Genomic DNA, 14,575 nt, shown 5'->3' on the forward strand with positions numbered 1-14,575 from the left:
TCATGTCTGTAACACTCTCTTAAACAGTTCAAAACAATTATGTATGCATGCGTGTATATATGTATACACATATATACATATACATAGAAGGATAAAACAAAATAAATGTGGTGAAATGGTAACATTTGGGGAATCTAGGTGAGAAATATATAGGAATTCTTCTTTTGTGTGTGTGTGTGTGACTGAGTCTCGCTCTGTTGCCCAGGTTGGAGTGTAGTGGCGCGGTCTCAGCTCACCACAACCTCCGCCTCCCAGGTTCAAGCGATTCTCCTGCCTCAGCCTCCCGAGTAGCTGGGATTACAGGAGTGCACCACCATGCCCGGCTAATTTTTCTATTTTTAGTAGAGACAGGGTTTCACTATGTTGGCCAGACTGGTCTCAAACTCCTGACCTCATGATCTGCCCACCTTAGCCTCCCAAAGTGCTGGGATTATAGGCATGAGCCACTGAGCCTGGCATAGGAATTCTTTATACTACTCTTAAAACTTTTTGTGTTAAGTATGAAATTATGTCAAAATAAAGTTTCTCCGGGCGGGCACAGTGGCTCACACTTGTAATCCCAGCACTTTGGGAGGCCAAGGCGGGCAGATCACCTGAGATCAGGAGTTCAAGACCAGCCTTGCCAACATGGTGAAAGCCCAGCTCTACTAAAAGTACAAAAAAAAGCCAGGTGTGGTGGCACATGCCTGTAGTCCCAGCTAATCGGGAGGCTGAGGCAGGAGAATTGCTTGAACCTGGGAGGCAGAAGTTGCGGTGAGCCGATATCACGCCTCTGCACTCCAGCCTGGGCGAGAAGAGCAAAACTCCATCTTCAAAAAACAAACAAAAAAAGTTTTTCCAACAGCACTAGTCACAAAACAGTTGCTACATTCTGCAGCTTTCTGTTCCATGTTATGTTACTGCAAAATCTTTCTCAGAGAACTGAACTGTGTTTGCTAGAAATAGATACCTGTGGCTGGGCGCAGTGGCTCACACCTGTAATCCTAGCATTTTGGGAGGCCGAGTCAGGTGGATCACCTGAAGCTGGGAGTTCGAGACCAGCCTGACCAACATGGCGAAACCCCATCTTTACTAAAAATACAAAAATTAGCCAGGCATGGTGGCACATGCCTGTAATCCCAGCTACTCGGAAGGCTGAGGCAGGAGAATTACTTGAACTCCAGGAGGCAGAGGTTGCAATGACCCAAGATCACACCATTGCACTTCAGCCTGTGCAACAAGAGCAAAACTCCATCTCAAAAAAAATAAATAAATAAAACACCTGTGATCTAGAAATGATAGGGAAGCAACAAGTTCCTACGAGGTGGTAGGCCCTGGCAAATGTGGATGATTTCCATTATAAGCTACACACCCCATCACTAAGGCTACATTAAACTAAAAACTCTTGTTTAAAGACCCAATTCCAAAAATAGTCAGTATGTTAAATAATCTTCCCAATTATTTAAATTACACTATCTTACCCCAGTACAATTTGATGGCTCTGCATCACTTAGGTATTTATTTTTCTGTTAAGTGACTGATTACAAAGGGATTAAAATAAAATTTTACAGATGAGGGAAATAAATCTTTCATTTCCTCCATATTTGTCTGCCAATAGAAACATTTGGTCACATCTGAATTTTGTACTTCAGTGTACTCATCAGTTTTAAGCACTATTTGATCATAATGGGAAAAAGTATTTTTCCATTGAAAAATAACATTTTGACCCAGTTTCTGGAGCAAATGCAAATAATTACACCAAACTCTGTGTACTGACCACTGAGATACTCAAGGATGAGGTAGAGTTTTCCACCAGTCTGAAAGGCATAAATTAAATCCACGATGAAGGGATGCTTTACTTCCTCCAGAATATTCCGTTCTGCTTTTGTATGAGCTGTATCTTTAGCATTTCTTACTATCATTGCCTAAAGGAAAAGAGATGATCTATAAGAACAAAATAGTGAACATTTTTATTCTATAATCTATTTTATTCTAAAATCTATTTTGTGTTTTTCTTGCCAATATTGAACTATTAACCATAGTTTCCACTAGAAACTGAGATGGGGTAATGGAAAACGTTCACTTTATATATATCTCTGTGCAGTTTGGATTTTTTGCAGTGAACATGTAAATGAATTACCTAAAGAGACTTTTTAAAAAAGAAATCTGTAATCAGATCAAGTTTATTCATATATTCACAAACTACTGAGTGTCTACCATGCTCCAGGCTGTGCCAAGAAAGCAGAATAGAAGGAATGCCCTGTTCATAGGAGTCTAAAAGTCGACAGGAGCCCAAAGTCTCAGGGAAAAAAAGAAAGTCAATGTAGGTAAGCGCACGATGGTAAGGGTAAACAGGGGAACTACATCTGACCTAGCAAAAAGTCTTACTTGAAAGTTATTAAAATGAAATGTGGCCTGGACGCAGTGGTTCATGTCTGTAATCCCAGCACTTAGGTGGGCAGAGGCAGGAGGATTGCTTGAGCCCAGGAGTTCGATATCTGCCTGGTAACAAGCGTGACCCCATTCCCCATAAAAAGGGTAAAAAAAAAGACAAAAAAGAAAGAAAGAAATGTAGAAGGTAAAAAAAGGCATTCCAGTGCAAAAGAGGCTTGATAGGACAGGTTATGTCTGGACGAGTAGTTCGGTGTGGTTAGAAGTGGTTAGAGATTGGGCTAGAGAAGTAGGCAAAGGCCAGGAAATGGAAGTTCTGGGCAAAGGAAGGTCTAGGTGAAATGACACACCTTTGGCGTCATGAAAGACACGTCTAGTAGCAGTAGGGAGTAGGCAAAGAAAATGAGACCAGTTAGGAGGCCAGTAAAATAAACCAACTAAGAAGATCTATAAGAAAATGAAGACAGAAAAAAAGAAAGGCCAATACATAATTTGCATTTGCTGACAAACTAGTTATGAGAAGAAATGATGATACCTTTATTTCTGTGTAAGTAATAGGATAGATAATGGTGCCATTCAATATCGGCAAATGAAAGTGAAAAAGTTTTGGGAAAACAATGCCCTGTTTTAGACATGTCAGGTATAAGTTCCAGGAAGTTACCCCGATGGTACATCTCCATAAGTAATATGGAAAGCAAATACACAGGTTATTGGTTGCAATATTATCTGCGAAACTGACACACTGGAAAACAGCCTGTGCTCAGACATAGGATATTGGCCGAAAACCTATGGAATCTACACAACATGTAACAAAGCTATAAAAATAAGAAAAATCGGCCAGGCGCAGTGGCTCACGCCTGTAATCTCAGCACTTTGGGAGGCTGAGGCAGGCGGATAATGAGGTCAGGAGATTGAGACCATCCTGGCTAACATGGTGAAACCCCATCTCTACTAAAAATAAAAATAAAAAAAAAAATTAGTCAGGCATGGTGGCGGGCGCCTGTAGTCCCAGCTACCTGGGAGGCTGAAGCAGGAGAATGGCATGAACCTGGGAGGCGGAGCTTGCAGTGAGCCAAGATCACGCCACTGCACTCCAGCCTGGGTGACAGGGCGAGACTCCGTCTCAATAAATAAATAAATAAATAAAATAAAATAAAAATAAAAATCTGTATAAAAACAAGATACAAAAGAGTATTTAAAAGTACAGCAGCATGGATACTATGCTATCTTTTGTACAAGAAAGGGGAAATGAGAATATATATATAATATGTATCTGCTTATACCTGCAAAAATGAAGACCACTAAGATAAACTAAAAGCTAATGATAATGGAAGGGAAGTTAAAGAAATAAGACTTTTGAGAATACCTTCTGAGTAAAACCTCAATGGTTTTATCATCCATTTTTTTCTTTCCTAAATCAAATATTACTGTAATTATAAAATGTAGACTTTTCTTTTTGAACCATATTAATGTTTAATGTATTCCAAAAATAAAATCAACAAGGATGAGGGGTGGGAAGTACAACTGAATACAATAGGAATACATAAATTTAATTGACTATTACACCAATAACTTTACCACAGAAAGAGAAAGAGAAAAAAAGATATGAGAAAAAGATTTTTTTTTTTTAGATGGAGTCTCACTCTGTCACCCAAGCTGGAGTGCAGTGGCGTGGTCTCGGCTCACTGCAACCTCCTCCTCCCAGGTTCAAGTGATTCTCCTGCCTCAGCCTCCCGAGTAGCTGGAACTACAGGCACCTGCCACCACACCCACTAATTTTTGTATTTTTAGTAGCGACGGGGTTTCACCATGTTGGCCAGGCTGGTTTCGAACTGAGCTCATGATCCACCTGCCTTGGCCTCCCAAAGTGCTGGGATTACAGGCATGAGCCACTGCACCCAGCAAGAAAAAGATATTTAAGTAATTTTAGACTGCACACCCGTAGTGGCCTATATGTAAGCACACAAAAAATTGCAAAGAAATATTAAATCAAACTTAGTAGGTTTGTAGCTGGAAATACTATCGGTATTATAATTTTCATTATGCACATATTGTACAACTGAACAAATGAGTGCATTTATTTATGTTGTTACTAGAGTTGTTCTCACTGTAGAAAAAACGGAGATCCAAATATGAACTGAAAGAAGAATGTGGCCGGGCACGGTGGCTAATGCCTGTAATTCCAACACTTTGGGAGGCCGAGGCAGGTGGATCACAAGGTCAGGAGTTCAAGACCAGCCTGGCCAAGATGATGAAACCCCGTCTCTACTAAAAATACAAAAATTAGCCATGCGTGGTGGCAGGCACCTGTAATCCCAGCTACTCAGGAGGCAGAGGCAGAAAATTGCTTGAACTCAGGAGGTGGAGGCTGCAGTGAGCCGAGATCACACCACTGCATTCCAGCCTGGGGGACAGAGCGAGACTCCGTCTCAAAAATAAAAAAATAAAAATAAAGAAGAACACTATGGAATTGCACTAGAATTAGGGCTAACAATATGAAGCACTTTGGGAAACCGAGGCAGGCGGATCACCATGTTGGCCAGGAGTTTGAGACCAGCCTGCCCAACATGGTGAAACCTCATCTCTACTAAAAATACAAGAATTAGCCAGGTGTGATGGTACACACCTATACTCCCAGCTACTCCAGAGGCTGAGGCACGAGAATCACTGGAACCTGGGAGGCAGAGATTGCAGTCCAGAGCTGTGGTGAGCCATGATCATGGCCACTGCACTCAAGCCTGGGCGACAGAGGAAGACCCTGTCTAAAAAAAAAAAAAAAAAAAAAAAAAGGGCCAGGTGCAGTGGCTCACGCCTGTAATCCCAGCACTTTGGGAGGCTGAGGCGGGCAGATCATGAGGTCAGGAGTTCAAGACCAGCCTGGCCAACATAGTGAAACCCCATCTCTACTAAAAATACAAAAATCAGCTGGGTATGGTGGCACGCACCTATCCCAGCTACTCAGGAGGCTGAGGCAGGAGAATTGCTTGAAACTGGGAGACGGAGGTTGCAGTAAGCCAAGACCACATCACTGCACTCCAGCCTGGGCAACAGAGTGAACCTCCATCTCAAAAAAAAAAAAAATTTTTTTAAGGGAGTATAGGGCCAGGCGCAGTGGCTCACGTCTGTAATCCCGGCACTTTGGGAGGCCAAGGTGGCTAGATCACAGGGTCAAGAGATCGAGACCATCCTGGCCAACGTGGTGAAACCCCATCTCTACTAAAAATACAAAAAATTAGCTGGGCGTGGTGGCGCACGCCTGTAGTCCCAGCTACTCTGGAGGCTGAGAAAGGAGGATAGCTTGAACCCGGGAGGCAGAAGCTGCAGTGAGCTGAGATCACACCTCTGCACTCCAGCCTGACTTCATCTCAAAAAAAAAAAAAAAGGAGTATAAAAAACTTTACAGAAGAATGACAATATAGAAAAAATAGAAAAGTCGGCTGGGCGCGGTGGCTCACGCTTGTAATCCCAGCACTTTGGGAGGCCGAGGCGGGCGGATCACGAGGTCAGGAGATCGAGACCATGGTGAAACCCCGTCTCTACTAAAAATACAAAAAATTAGCCGGGCGTGGTGGCGGGCGCCTGTAGTCCCAGCTACTCGGAGAGGCTGAGACAGGAGAATGGCGTGAACCCGGGAGGCGGAGCTTGCAGTGAGCCAAGATTGCGCCACTGCACTCCAGCCTGGGTGACAGAGCGAGACTCTGTCTCAAAAAAAAAAAAAAAAGGAAAGTCTCCATTTTATAATCACTACAGTAATATTTGGGCAAGAAACAACCCAGATAAAACCATTAAGTAAAGATTATTATGGGACAGAATATTCACACCGTTTCTATCATTCCATAGATCACTTGCTAATTACAAAAGGAAAAAGAGGTCAGGAATGGAGGCTCACGTCTGTAATCTCAACACTTTGGGAGGCTGAGGAGGGCGGATCACCTGAGGTCAGGAGTTTGAGACCAGCCTGGCCAACACGGCGAAACCCCGTCTCTACTACAATTACAAAAATTAGGCAGGCATGGTAGCAGGCACCTGTAATCCCAGCTACTTGTGGGGCTGAGGCAGGAGAATCACTTGAACCCAGGAGGTGGAGGTTGCAGTGAGCCAAAATTGCGCCACTGCACTCCAGCCTGGGTGACAGAGTAAGACTCCTTCTCAAAACAAAACAAAACAAAACAAACAAACAAACAAACAAACAAAAAGCCCTTATTCTTAGGAGATGTATAGAAGAAATTAGGGGTGAAGTGCTATGAAATCTGCAGTTAACTCTCAAACTGTACATGAAGAAAACTTATTAAAGTTAAAAAACGCAAATATTCATAGATATACATATATGTGGGGGCAGGTAGAAAGGGAGGAACATACAAACAAAATATGGCAAAATGGTAACAACTGGTGATCACCAAACTATTCTTGCAACTCTGAAAAGTTTAAAAAATTTCAAAGGTATACTATTTTTGAACTGCTCAGGAGGTTTACATTTTTGAATTTTTAAAATAAGCAATCAATTGTGAGGAAGTCTGAGAAGCCACAGACTAAGAGATAAGATGAAAAATAAGGAAAGTAGAAACACAGTAATAAAAGGAACAGAGTTTCAAAATGCTGTGGTCAGCAGCTTCAATGCAAAAGAAAGTTAAATTAAGGACGAACTCAGTAAAGACAACTGGATTCAGCAACTGGGAAGTCAGTGATGACCTAGGGTACAGGAGCTTCACTGAAATAGGAGAGTTGGGCCACGTGCCGTGGCCCACACCTATAATCCAGCACTTTGGGAGGCCGAGGTAGGTAGATCTCTTGAGGCCAGGAATTCAAGACCAGCCCAGCCAACATGGTGAAACCCCATCTCTACTAAAAATACAAAAATTAACCAGATACAGTGGTGCACCCCTGTGATCCCAGCTACTCAGGGGGCTGAGGCATGAGAATTGCTTGAACCTGGAAGGCAGAGGCTGCAGTGAGCCGAGATAGGGCCACTGCACTCCAGCCTGGGTGACAGGGCAAGGCTCTGTCTAAAAAAACAAAAAATAAAATAAGAGTCAGGCATGGTGACATGTGCCTGTGGTCCCAGCTACTTGGGAGGCTGAGGTGGGAGGGTTGCTTGAACCCAGGAGTTGGAGGCTATAGTGTACTATGATCGCATCTGAGAACAGCCGCTGCACTCAACCTGGTCAAATAATGAGACTCTGTCTCTTAAAAAAAAAACAAAAAGTAGAATTATAAGTCAAAATACAGTAGTGAAAAAAGAATAATGCCTGTAATCCCAGCACTTTGGGAGGCGGAGGAAGGCGGATCACAAGTTCAGGAATTCGAGACCAGCCGGGCCAACATGGTGAAACCCGTCTCTGCTAAAAACACAAAAATTAGCCAGGCATGGTGGCGGGCGCCTGTAGTCCCAGCTACTCAGGAGGCTGAGGCAGGAGAATTGCTTCAACCCAGGAGGCAGAGGTTATGGTGAGCTGAGATCACATCACTGCACTCCAGTCTGGGCAACAAAGCAAGACTCAGTCCACCCCCCGCCAAAAAAAAAAAAAAGAAAAGAAAAAAGAATAAAAGGAATGGTAGGCCAGGCATGGTGGCTCATGTCTGTAATCCCAGCACTTGGGAAGGCCGAGGCAGGAGGATCATCTGAGGTCAGGAGTTCGAGACCAGCCTGGCCAACATGGTGAAACCCCATCTCTACTAAAAATAAAAAAGTAGCCGAGTGTGGTGGGATGCGCCTGTAGTCCTAGCTACTTGGGAGGCTGAGGCAGGAGAATCGCTTGAACCTGGGAGGCAGAGGTAGCAGTGAGCCAAGATCACGCCACTGCACTCCAGCCTGGGTGACAGGCTGGACAGAGTGAGACTCCGTCTCAAAAACAAAAAGAAAAAAGGAATGGTAATGTGTAATGTGGACTCTACTTCTCAAGAAGTTCTGCTACGAAGAGGTAAAGAAGGTGGTAGCTACTGGAAGACCTCATGTGAAAGAAGGTTTTGTTTAGCTAAATATGGTAGAGGCACAAATATAATTAAATAAAGAAAGAAGTCAGATAGGGGATGAAAACAGAGAGGATAAGTGACAGAGTAATGTCCCTGAATAGGCAGAAAGAGATGGTATCCAAAACACAGAGGAATTAGCCTCGGAAAGGAGAAGAAACAAATTCCACTAAGACTGGAGAGCAAGCCAGACGTAGTGGCTCACGCCTGTAATCCCAGCACTTTGGGAGGCTGAGACGGGCGGATCACAAGGTCAGGAGATCGAGACCATCCTGGCTAACACGGTGAAACCCCATCTCTACTAAAAATACAAAAAAATTAGCCGGGGGTGGTGGCGGGCACCTGTAGTCCCAGCTACTCGGGAGGCTGAGGCAGGAGAATGGCGTGAACCCGGGAAGCGGAGCTTGCAGTGAGCCAAGATCGCACCACTGCATTCCAGCCTGGGCGACAGAGCAAGACGCCATCTCAATTAAAAAAAAAAAAAAGACTGGAGAGCGAGGGAAGTCAAGTAAAATTGCAGATCAACACGGTGGTGTTGTGTTAGGTACTAAAACAGGAAGTCAAGGCCAGGTGTGGTGGCTCACGCCCGTAATCCCAACACTTTGGGAGGCCAAGGCGGGTGGACTGCTTGAGCTCAGGAATTCGAGACCAGCCTGGCCAACATGGTAAAACCGCGTCTCTACAAAAAATACAAAAATTAGCTGGGCATGGTGACACGCACCTGTGATCCCAGCTACTTTGGTGGCTAAGGCTGGAAAGCTGCTTGAACCCAGGAGGCAGTGACCCGAGATCACACCACTGCACTCCAGCCTGGGTGACAGAGACTTCGGCTCAAAAATTAAAATAAATTAAATTAAAATAAAACAGGAAATCAAAGGAAATCACATCGGACATCCTTAAGTAGGAAGAGAAACAGTTGGCTAAAAAGAGTAGAGGGGCTGACAGGAAAGGCTCCAAATAGTTGCAGAGAATGGAAGGATTTATCTAAGGATAGCAGAAAAATTGCTGGGAAGTGCTTAGGGTCCAGGTGAGTTGGGGTCATAGAGTTTTCCCAGCAGCAATCTACAGGTTTGTGTGATTTCTGCTAGTAATGCTCAGCAGCTGAGATATAGCAATAAAGGCACACTGACAAGTGAGCTGATGCAGATTAGGGCTTTCCTGAGCACAAGGTCAATGGAGCTAGCAACTGATAAAGTGGCCAATTATGCCCATAAGCCTGGATTCAGAATAAAGTGAAATAAGAAGGGGTCTAAAAAATTGAGGAGAAAAACAGAAAAGTCAAAGAACTAAAGGGCTTAGGGCCAAAAAACAGGCATTGTAGGAATCAAGTAAGTCAAAAGTGAGAAAGTTATTGTTCTATGAAACCACAATATTTCAGAGGTGGAGAATACCTTTGGCCAAAGGTTCTAAAATGTACAGTGGGAGGTGAACTAATGCCGTAGGCAATAGTATTTTGCTTCCATGGTATATTTTTGCTGCAACTGGTAGGGTCGGGTGATGGCTGTTGATAGTCTTTTCCTCACTATTCCACTCTTAAGCAAATACCTGAATGGTACCATTCCTATAAGAAGTAAACAGTCCCAGGAGAACTAATAAATCCAGACAGAATGTCCAGATTGAAACAACTCACTTAAGGGGACACCTGGTTCTACTCTGATTTCATCTTAAAGGCTGGGGGAAGAGGTATATTCTTACCACACGCTCAGGTCAGAGGGGTTAGTACTCTGCCTCCAGGATAATTAAAATGAGAAGGAAGGAACTCAAAGGGAGCCTATAGTCATCTTACTTGCGGATTTAGAAATGAAAGCCCTGAACTTAACCCTAATGACATCTCTATTTTCATTATTTTTGCTATGAGCTTGCTTTCAAGGACAAGGAAGGAGACAGTATGAGATCCTCTAGCCAGGATTAAGAAAAGAACCCCAAGAATGGGAAACAATGGCAACCAAGCAAAAGCAGAGGCAAACAGCTTAGGTCCTAGATCCCTGGGCCCCAGAATGAGGCCTGACACTTAGCAGTAATTAAGTCGATGGATTTCCCAATATACCACCCCCACCCACCATGAGTGGGGAAAAAAAACCAACACTCTTTTTTTCACTAGACAGCTGTGCCAAAAACATACTTCACCCAAGATCTAATTATGCCTAATATGGTCAGGCCTGATTATCCGATATAAATAACACATCACAAGGAATGAATCAGTTAAGAATCTTGACCAGAGGCTGGGCGCAGTGGCTCACACCCATAATTCCAGCACTTTACGGGGCTGTGGTGGGCGGATCACTTGAGGTCAGGAGTTTGAGACTAGCATGGCCAACATTGTGAAACCCTATCTCTACCAAAAGTACAAAAATTAGCCAAGCGTGGTGGTACACACCTGTAGTCCCAGCTATTTGGGAGGCTGAGGCACGAGAATCACTGGAACCCAAGAGGCAAAGGTTGCAGTGAGCTGAGAACACTCCACTGCACTTCAGCCTGGGTGATGCAGTGAGACTCTGTTTCAAATAAAAGAAGAAATCTTGACCAGTACTTCTTTTGACATTTCTGGGACAAGCACTATTATGCTGCCTTCAATTCTATACCTAACATGTTTTACAGATTAAAAAATCATTAATCTAAAACAATTCCAACAGGAAAGTCAGATAGCAGATATCAATGCCAACCCACTAAAGCAGAAACTGATGTTAAAGAATAGCTAGATGGCTTTTTAAAGACAATTACCAATAAAATTGTGGTCACAATATTTGTTCCTCAGCTTTCAAACTGAGGAGTTGTTTATACTGCTTAAATAAAAAGCAGCAAGAAGGACCAAAGTTTTACAAGTCATAATTTTTTTAAAAAGTCACTTTGTCTCTGAAAGTAGTTCTCCACTGGAAGTTTTGTTTTAAGACAGTGGAGGCCGGGCACAGTGACTCATGCCTGTAATCCCAGCACTTTGGGAGGCCAAGAAGGGTGGATCACCTGAGGTCAGGAGTTCGAGACCAGCCTGGCCAACATGGCAAAGCTCTGTCTCTACTAAAAATACAAAAATTAGCTGGGTGTGGTGGCGGGCACCTGTAATCCCAGCTACGCAGGAGGTTGAGGCAGAAGAATCACTTGAACCCAGGAAAAAAAAAAAAAAAAAGACAGTGGAATCTTTTTAGTAATCAATCCCAAACAAGAATAAGAAAACAAACACACACATAATCCATCAGTAAAACTAGAAGACATGTGGGATTAGGGTGGGGATAAAGCAATGGTTCATGATGTAGCAGAGTGGGGGTAAGATCAAACCTAAGTGCCTGCAAAGGGGAATACACAAAAGAAGTTGAATCTATCTACAGAACCCCAGCAAGGTTCAAACATTAGAGGTAAAATTAGAAGGAAGGGAAAAAATTAAAGGAACTGAAGACTGTAGAAGGCAGAAGGTGGAGGACTAAAACCAAGGAGATCATCTGCAAGTCTGTATAAGGAACAGACAGACCAAAAAGGCTCCCATCTCCACACTAAGTCGAAGAACTAACCCTAGAAGAGTTAAATTCTCCGGGACAAAAAAAAAAAAAGTGAAAGATTGGATCCACAGAGTAAAATGCTAATGTAAAAACTCGAATTTAGTGAAAGCCTGCGTGTTGAGAGGTAAGATCTCCATCTTCTCTCACTCAGCTCCAGAATGCTTTTTCCAGGCAAAAGAATGGCAGATCTTTCTTAGCACCAACTGATCCTCCCCAGAAAAAAAAAGATCTACAGACAATATTTACTTATTTATTTACTTATTTATTTGAGATGGAGTTTCGCTCTTGTTGTCCACACTAGAGCGCAATGGTGCAATCTCGGCTCACTGCAACCTCCGCCTCCCAGGCTCAAGCAATTCTCCTGCCTCAGAGCCCCCAAACCATCTGGCCAGGCTGGTTTTGAACTCCTCACCTCAGGTGATCAACCTGCCTCAGCCTCCGAAAGTGCTGGGATTACAGGTGTGAGCCACCGCACCCAGCCCTACAGACACTATTATTTGAAGCTGTTGATCAAGTGCCAGTTAAACACTTGATTACCCTGCAGAGAAGCTTACACACACAGAACTTCTGATCAGCTTTTCAGAGTTCTACTCTTAAATATGAATAATCGGGCCAGGCGCAGTGGATGGATTATTGAGGCCTAGGTGGACAGATCACTTGAGGTCAGGAGTTGGAGATCAGGCTGACAACATGGAGAAACCCTGTCACTACTAAAAATGGAAAAATTAGCCAGGCAGGGTGGCGCATGCCTGTAATCCCAGCTACTTGGGTGGCTGAGGCACAAGAATCGCTTGAACTCAGGAGGTGGAAATTGCAGTGAGCTAAGACTGCACCACTGCACTCCAGCCTAGACGACAGAGCAAGACTCCATCTCAAAAAAAAAAAAAGGAATGACACCAGACATCTAAAGAAGACCTCTAACATGCATGGAACAAAGTGACTAAATCAAAGTCAAAGAAAACAGAAAGTCAAAAAAGAACATGCATAAAACAAAAGAACATTTCAAATAATTATGATTAAACTCTCAGAGAGGCCAGGCATGGTGGCTCACACCTGTAATCCCAGCACTTTGGGATGCCGAGGCGGATGTTTTGCCTGAGGTCAGGAGTTCAAGACCAGTCTGGCCAACATGATGAAACCCGATATCTGCTAAAAATACAAAAATTAGCCAGGTGTGCTAGCGGGCGCCTGTAATCCCAGCTACTCAGGAGGCTGAGGCAGGAGAATCGCTTGAACGCAGGAGGCAGGGGTTGCAGTGAGCCAAGATCACACCACTGCAGTCAAACCTGCGTGACAGAGTGAGACTCTGTCTCAAAAAAATAATAATAAACATTAAAAAAAATAAAATAAAACTCTCAGAGGGATAAGAGAAGATATTATACTCATAAAACAGGTTGCTATAAAACAAAAACAACAGAAAGAATTCTGGAGAATCACAAATACAACAGCTTTAAAAAATATTTAGTCGAATGGCTGGGCACAGTGGCTTACGCCTGTAATCCCAGCACTTTGGGAGGCCAAGGCGGGCAGATCACCTAAGTCGGGAGCTCGCAACCAGCCTGACCAACATGGAGGAACTACTAAAAATACAAAATTCTCTACTAAAAATACAAAATTAGCCAGGCGTGGTGGCACATGCCTGTAATCCCAGCTACTCGGGAGGCTGAGGCAGGAGAATCGCTTGAACCCAGGAGGCAGAGGTTGTGGTGAGCCAAGATCACGCCATTGCACTCCAGCCTGGGCAACAAGAGCAAAACTCTATCTCAAAAAAAAATTCAGTAGAAGGAAGTAAACAACAAGACAAAGAAATGGAAACGTGGAAAAGATAAGAAAAATTAGATATCAGTCCAGGAGATCCAACGTCCAACTAACTGCAATTCCAAGAAGAGAAAACAGTGGGGAGGAAATTATCAAATAAATCACATAAGAAAATTTCCTAGAACTGAAAGACTAAAGCTTTAAAAGAATAAAAATAGGCTGGGCACAGTGGCACATGCCTGTAATCCCAACACTTTGGGAGCCAAAACAGAACAACTGCTTGAGGCTAGGAGTTCCAGGCTGCTGGGAAACACAGGAAGACCTTGTCTCTACGAAACATTTTAAAAATGAACTGGGCATGGTGGCATGCGTCTGCAGTCCTAGCTATTCAGAAGTTGTGGCAAGAGGATCGCTTGAGCCCAGGAGTTACAGGTTACAGTGAAGTATGATCACACCTCCACACTCCAGCCTGGGAAACAGAGTGAGACCCTGTCTCTTAAAAATAAATAAATTAATTAATTTAATTAAATAGGCCGGGCACAGTGGGCCATACCTGTAATCCAATCCCAGCACTTTGGGTGGCCAAGGCGGGTGGATCACTTGAGCCCAGGAGTTCAACACCAGCCTGGGCAACATGGTGAGTGCCCATCTCTACATTTTTTTATTAGCCAGGGCTGGTGGTGCGTGCCTGTGGTCCCAGCTACTCAGGAGACTGAGGTGGGAGGATAGCTTGAGCCCAGAGCTATGATTGTTTCACTGCACTCCTGCCTAGGTGACAGGGTGAGACCCTATCTCAAAACTAACTAAATAAAAATAATCAAAGTCGAAGCAAGACACATCACTATAAAAACTTAGATCAGAAATAAAGAGAAAATCTTAAATATTTCCACAGAAAAATAGGCCATGCGTAAAGGACTGGGAATCAGAATGCCAAAGCGCTTCAACAGAAACTCTCAAGAACAGAAGAAAATTGAGCAAAATTCTAAGTG

The 14,575-nt window shown here is 43.5% G+C and overlaps 1 protein-coding gene across 6 annotated transcripts in view; it reads right to left on the reverse strand.

Moving 5' to 3' along the window:
- The window catches only part of RPS6KB1 (ribosomal protein S6 kinase B1), a 59,680-nt gene that overhangs the window by 22,025 nt on the left and 23,080 nt on the right, over window positions 1-14,575 (reverse strand). For all 6 annotated transcript variants that reach the window (XR_009215107.1, XR_004249687.2, XM_032162889.2 and 3 more), the window contains exon 5: window positions 1,757-1,904. Coding sequence is in view for 4 of the 6 variants with exons in the window: in XM_032162889.2 (XP_032018780.1) it covers window positions 1,757-1,904 (148 nt within the window). In the remaining 2 variants the exon portion in view is untranslated. The remainder of the gene's footprint in view (window positions 1-1,756; window positions 1,905-14,575) is intronic.

Source organism: Hylobates moloch, unplaced genomic scaffold, assembly GCF_009828535.3.
Source record: "Hylobates moloch isolate HMO894 unplaced genomic scaffold, HMol_V3 SCAFFOLD_10, whole genome shotgun sequence".
In the NCBI taxonomy this organism is placed as follows: Eukaryota; Metazoa; Chordata; class Mammalia; order Primates; family Hylobatidae; genus Hylobates; species Hylobates moloch.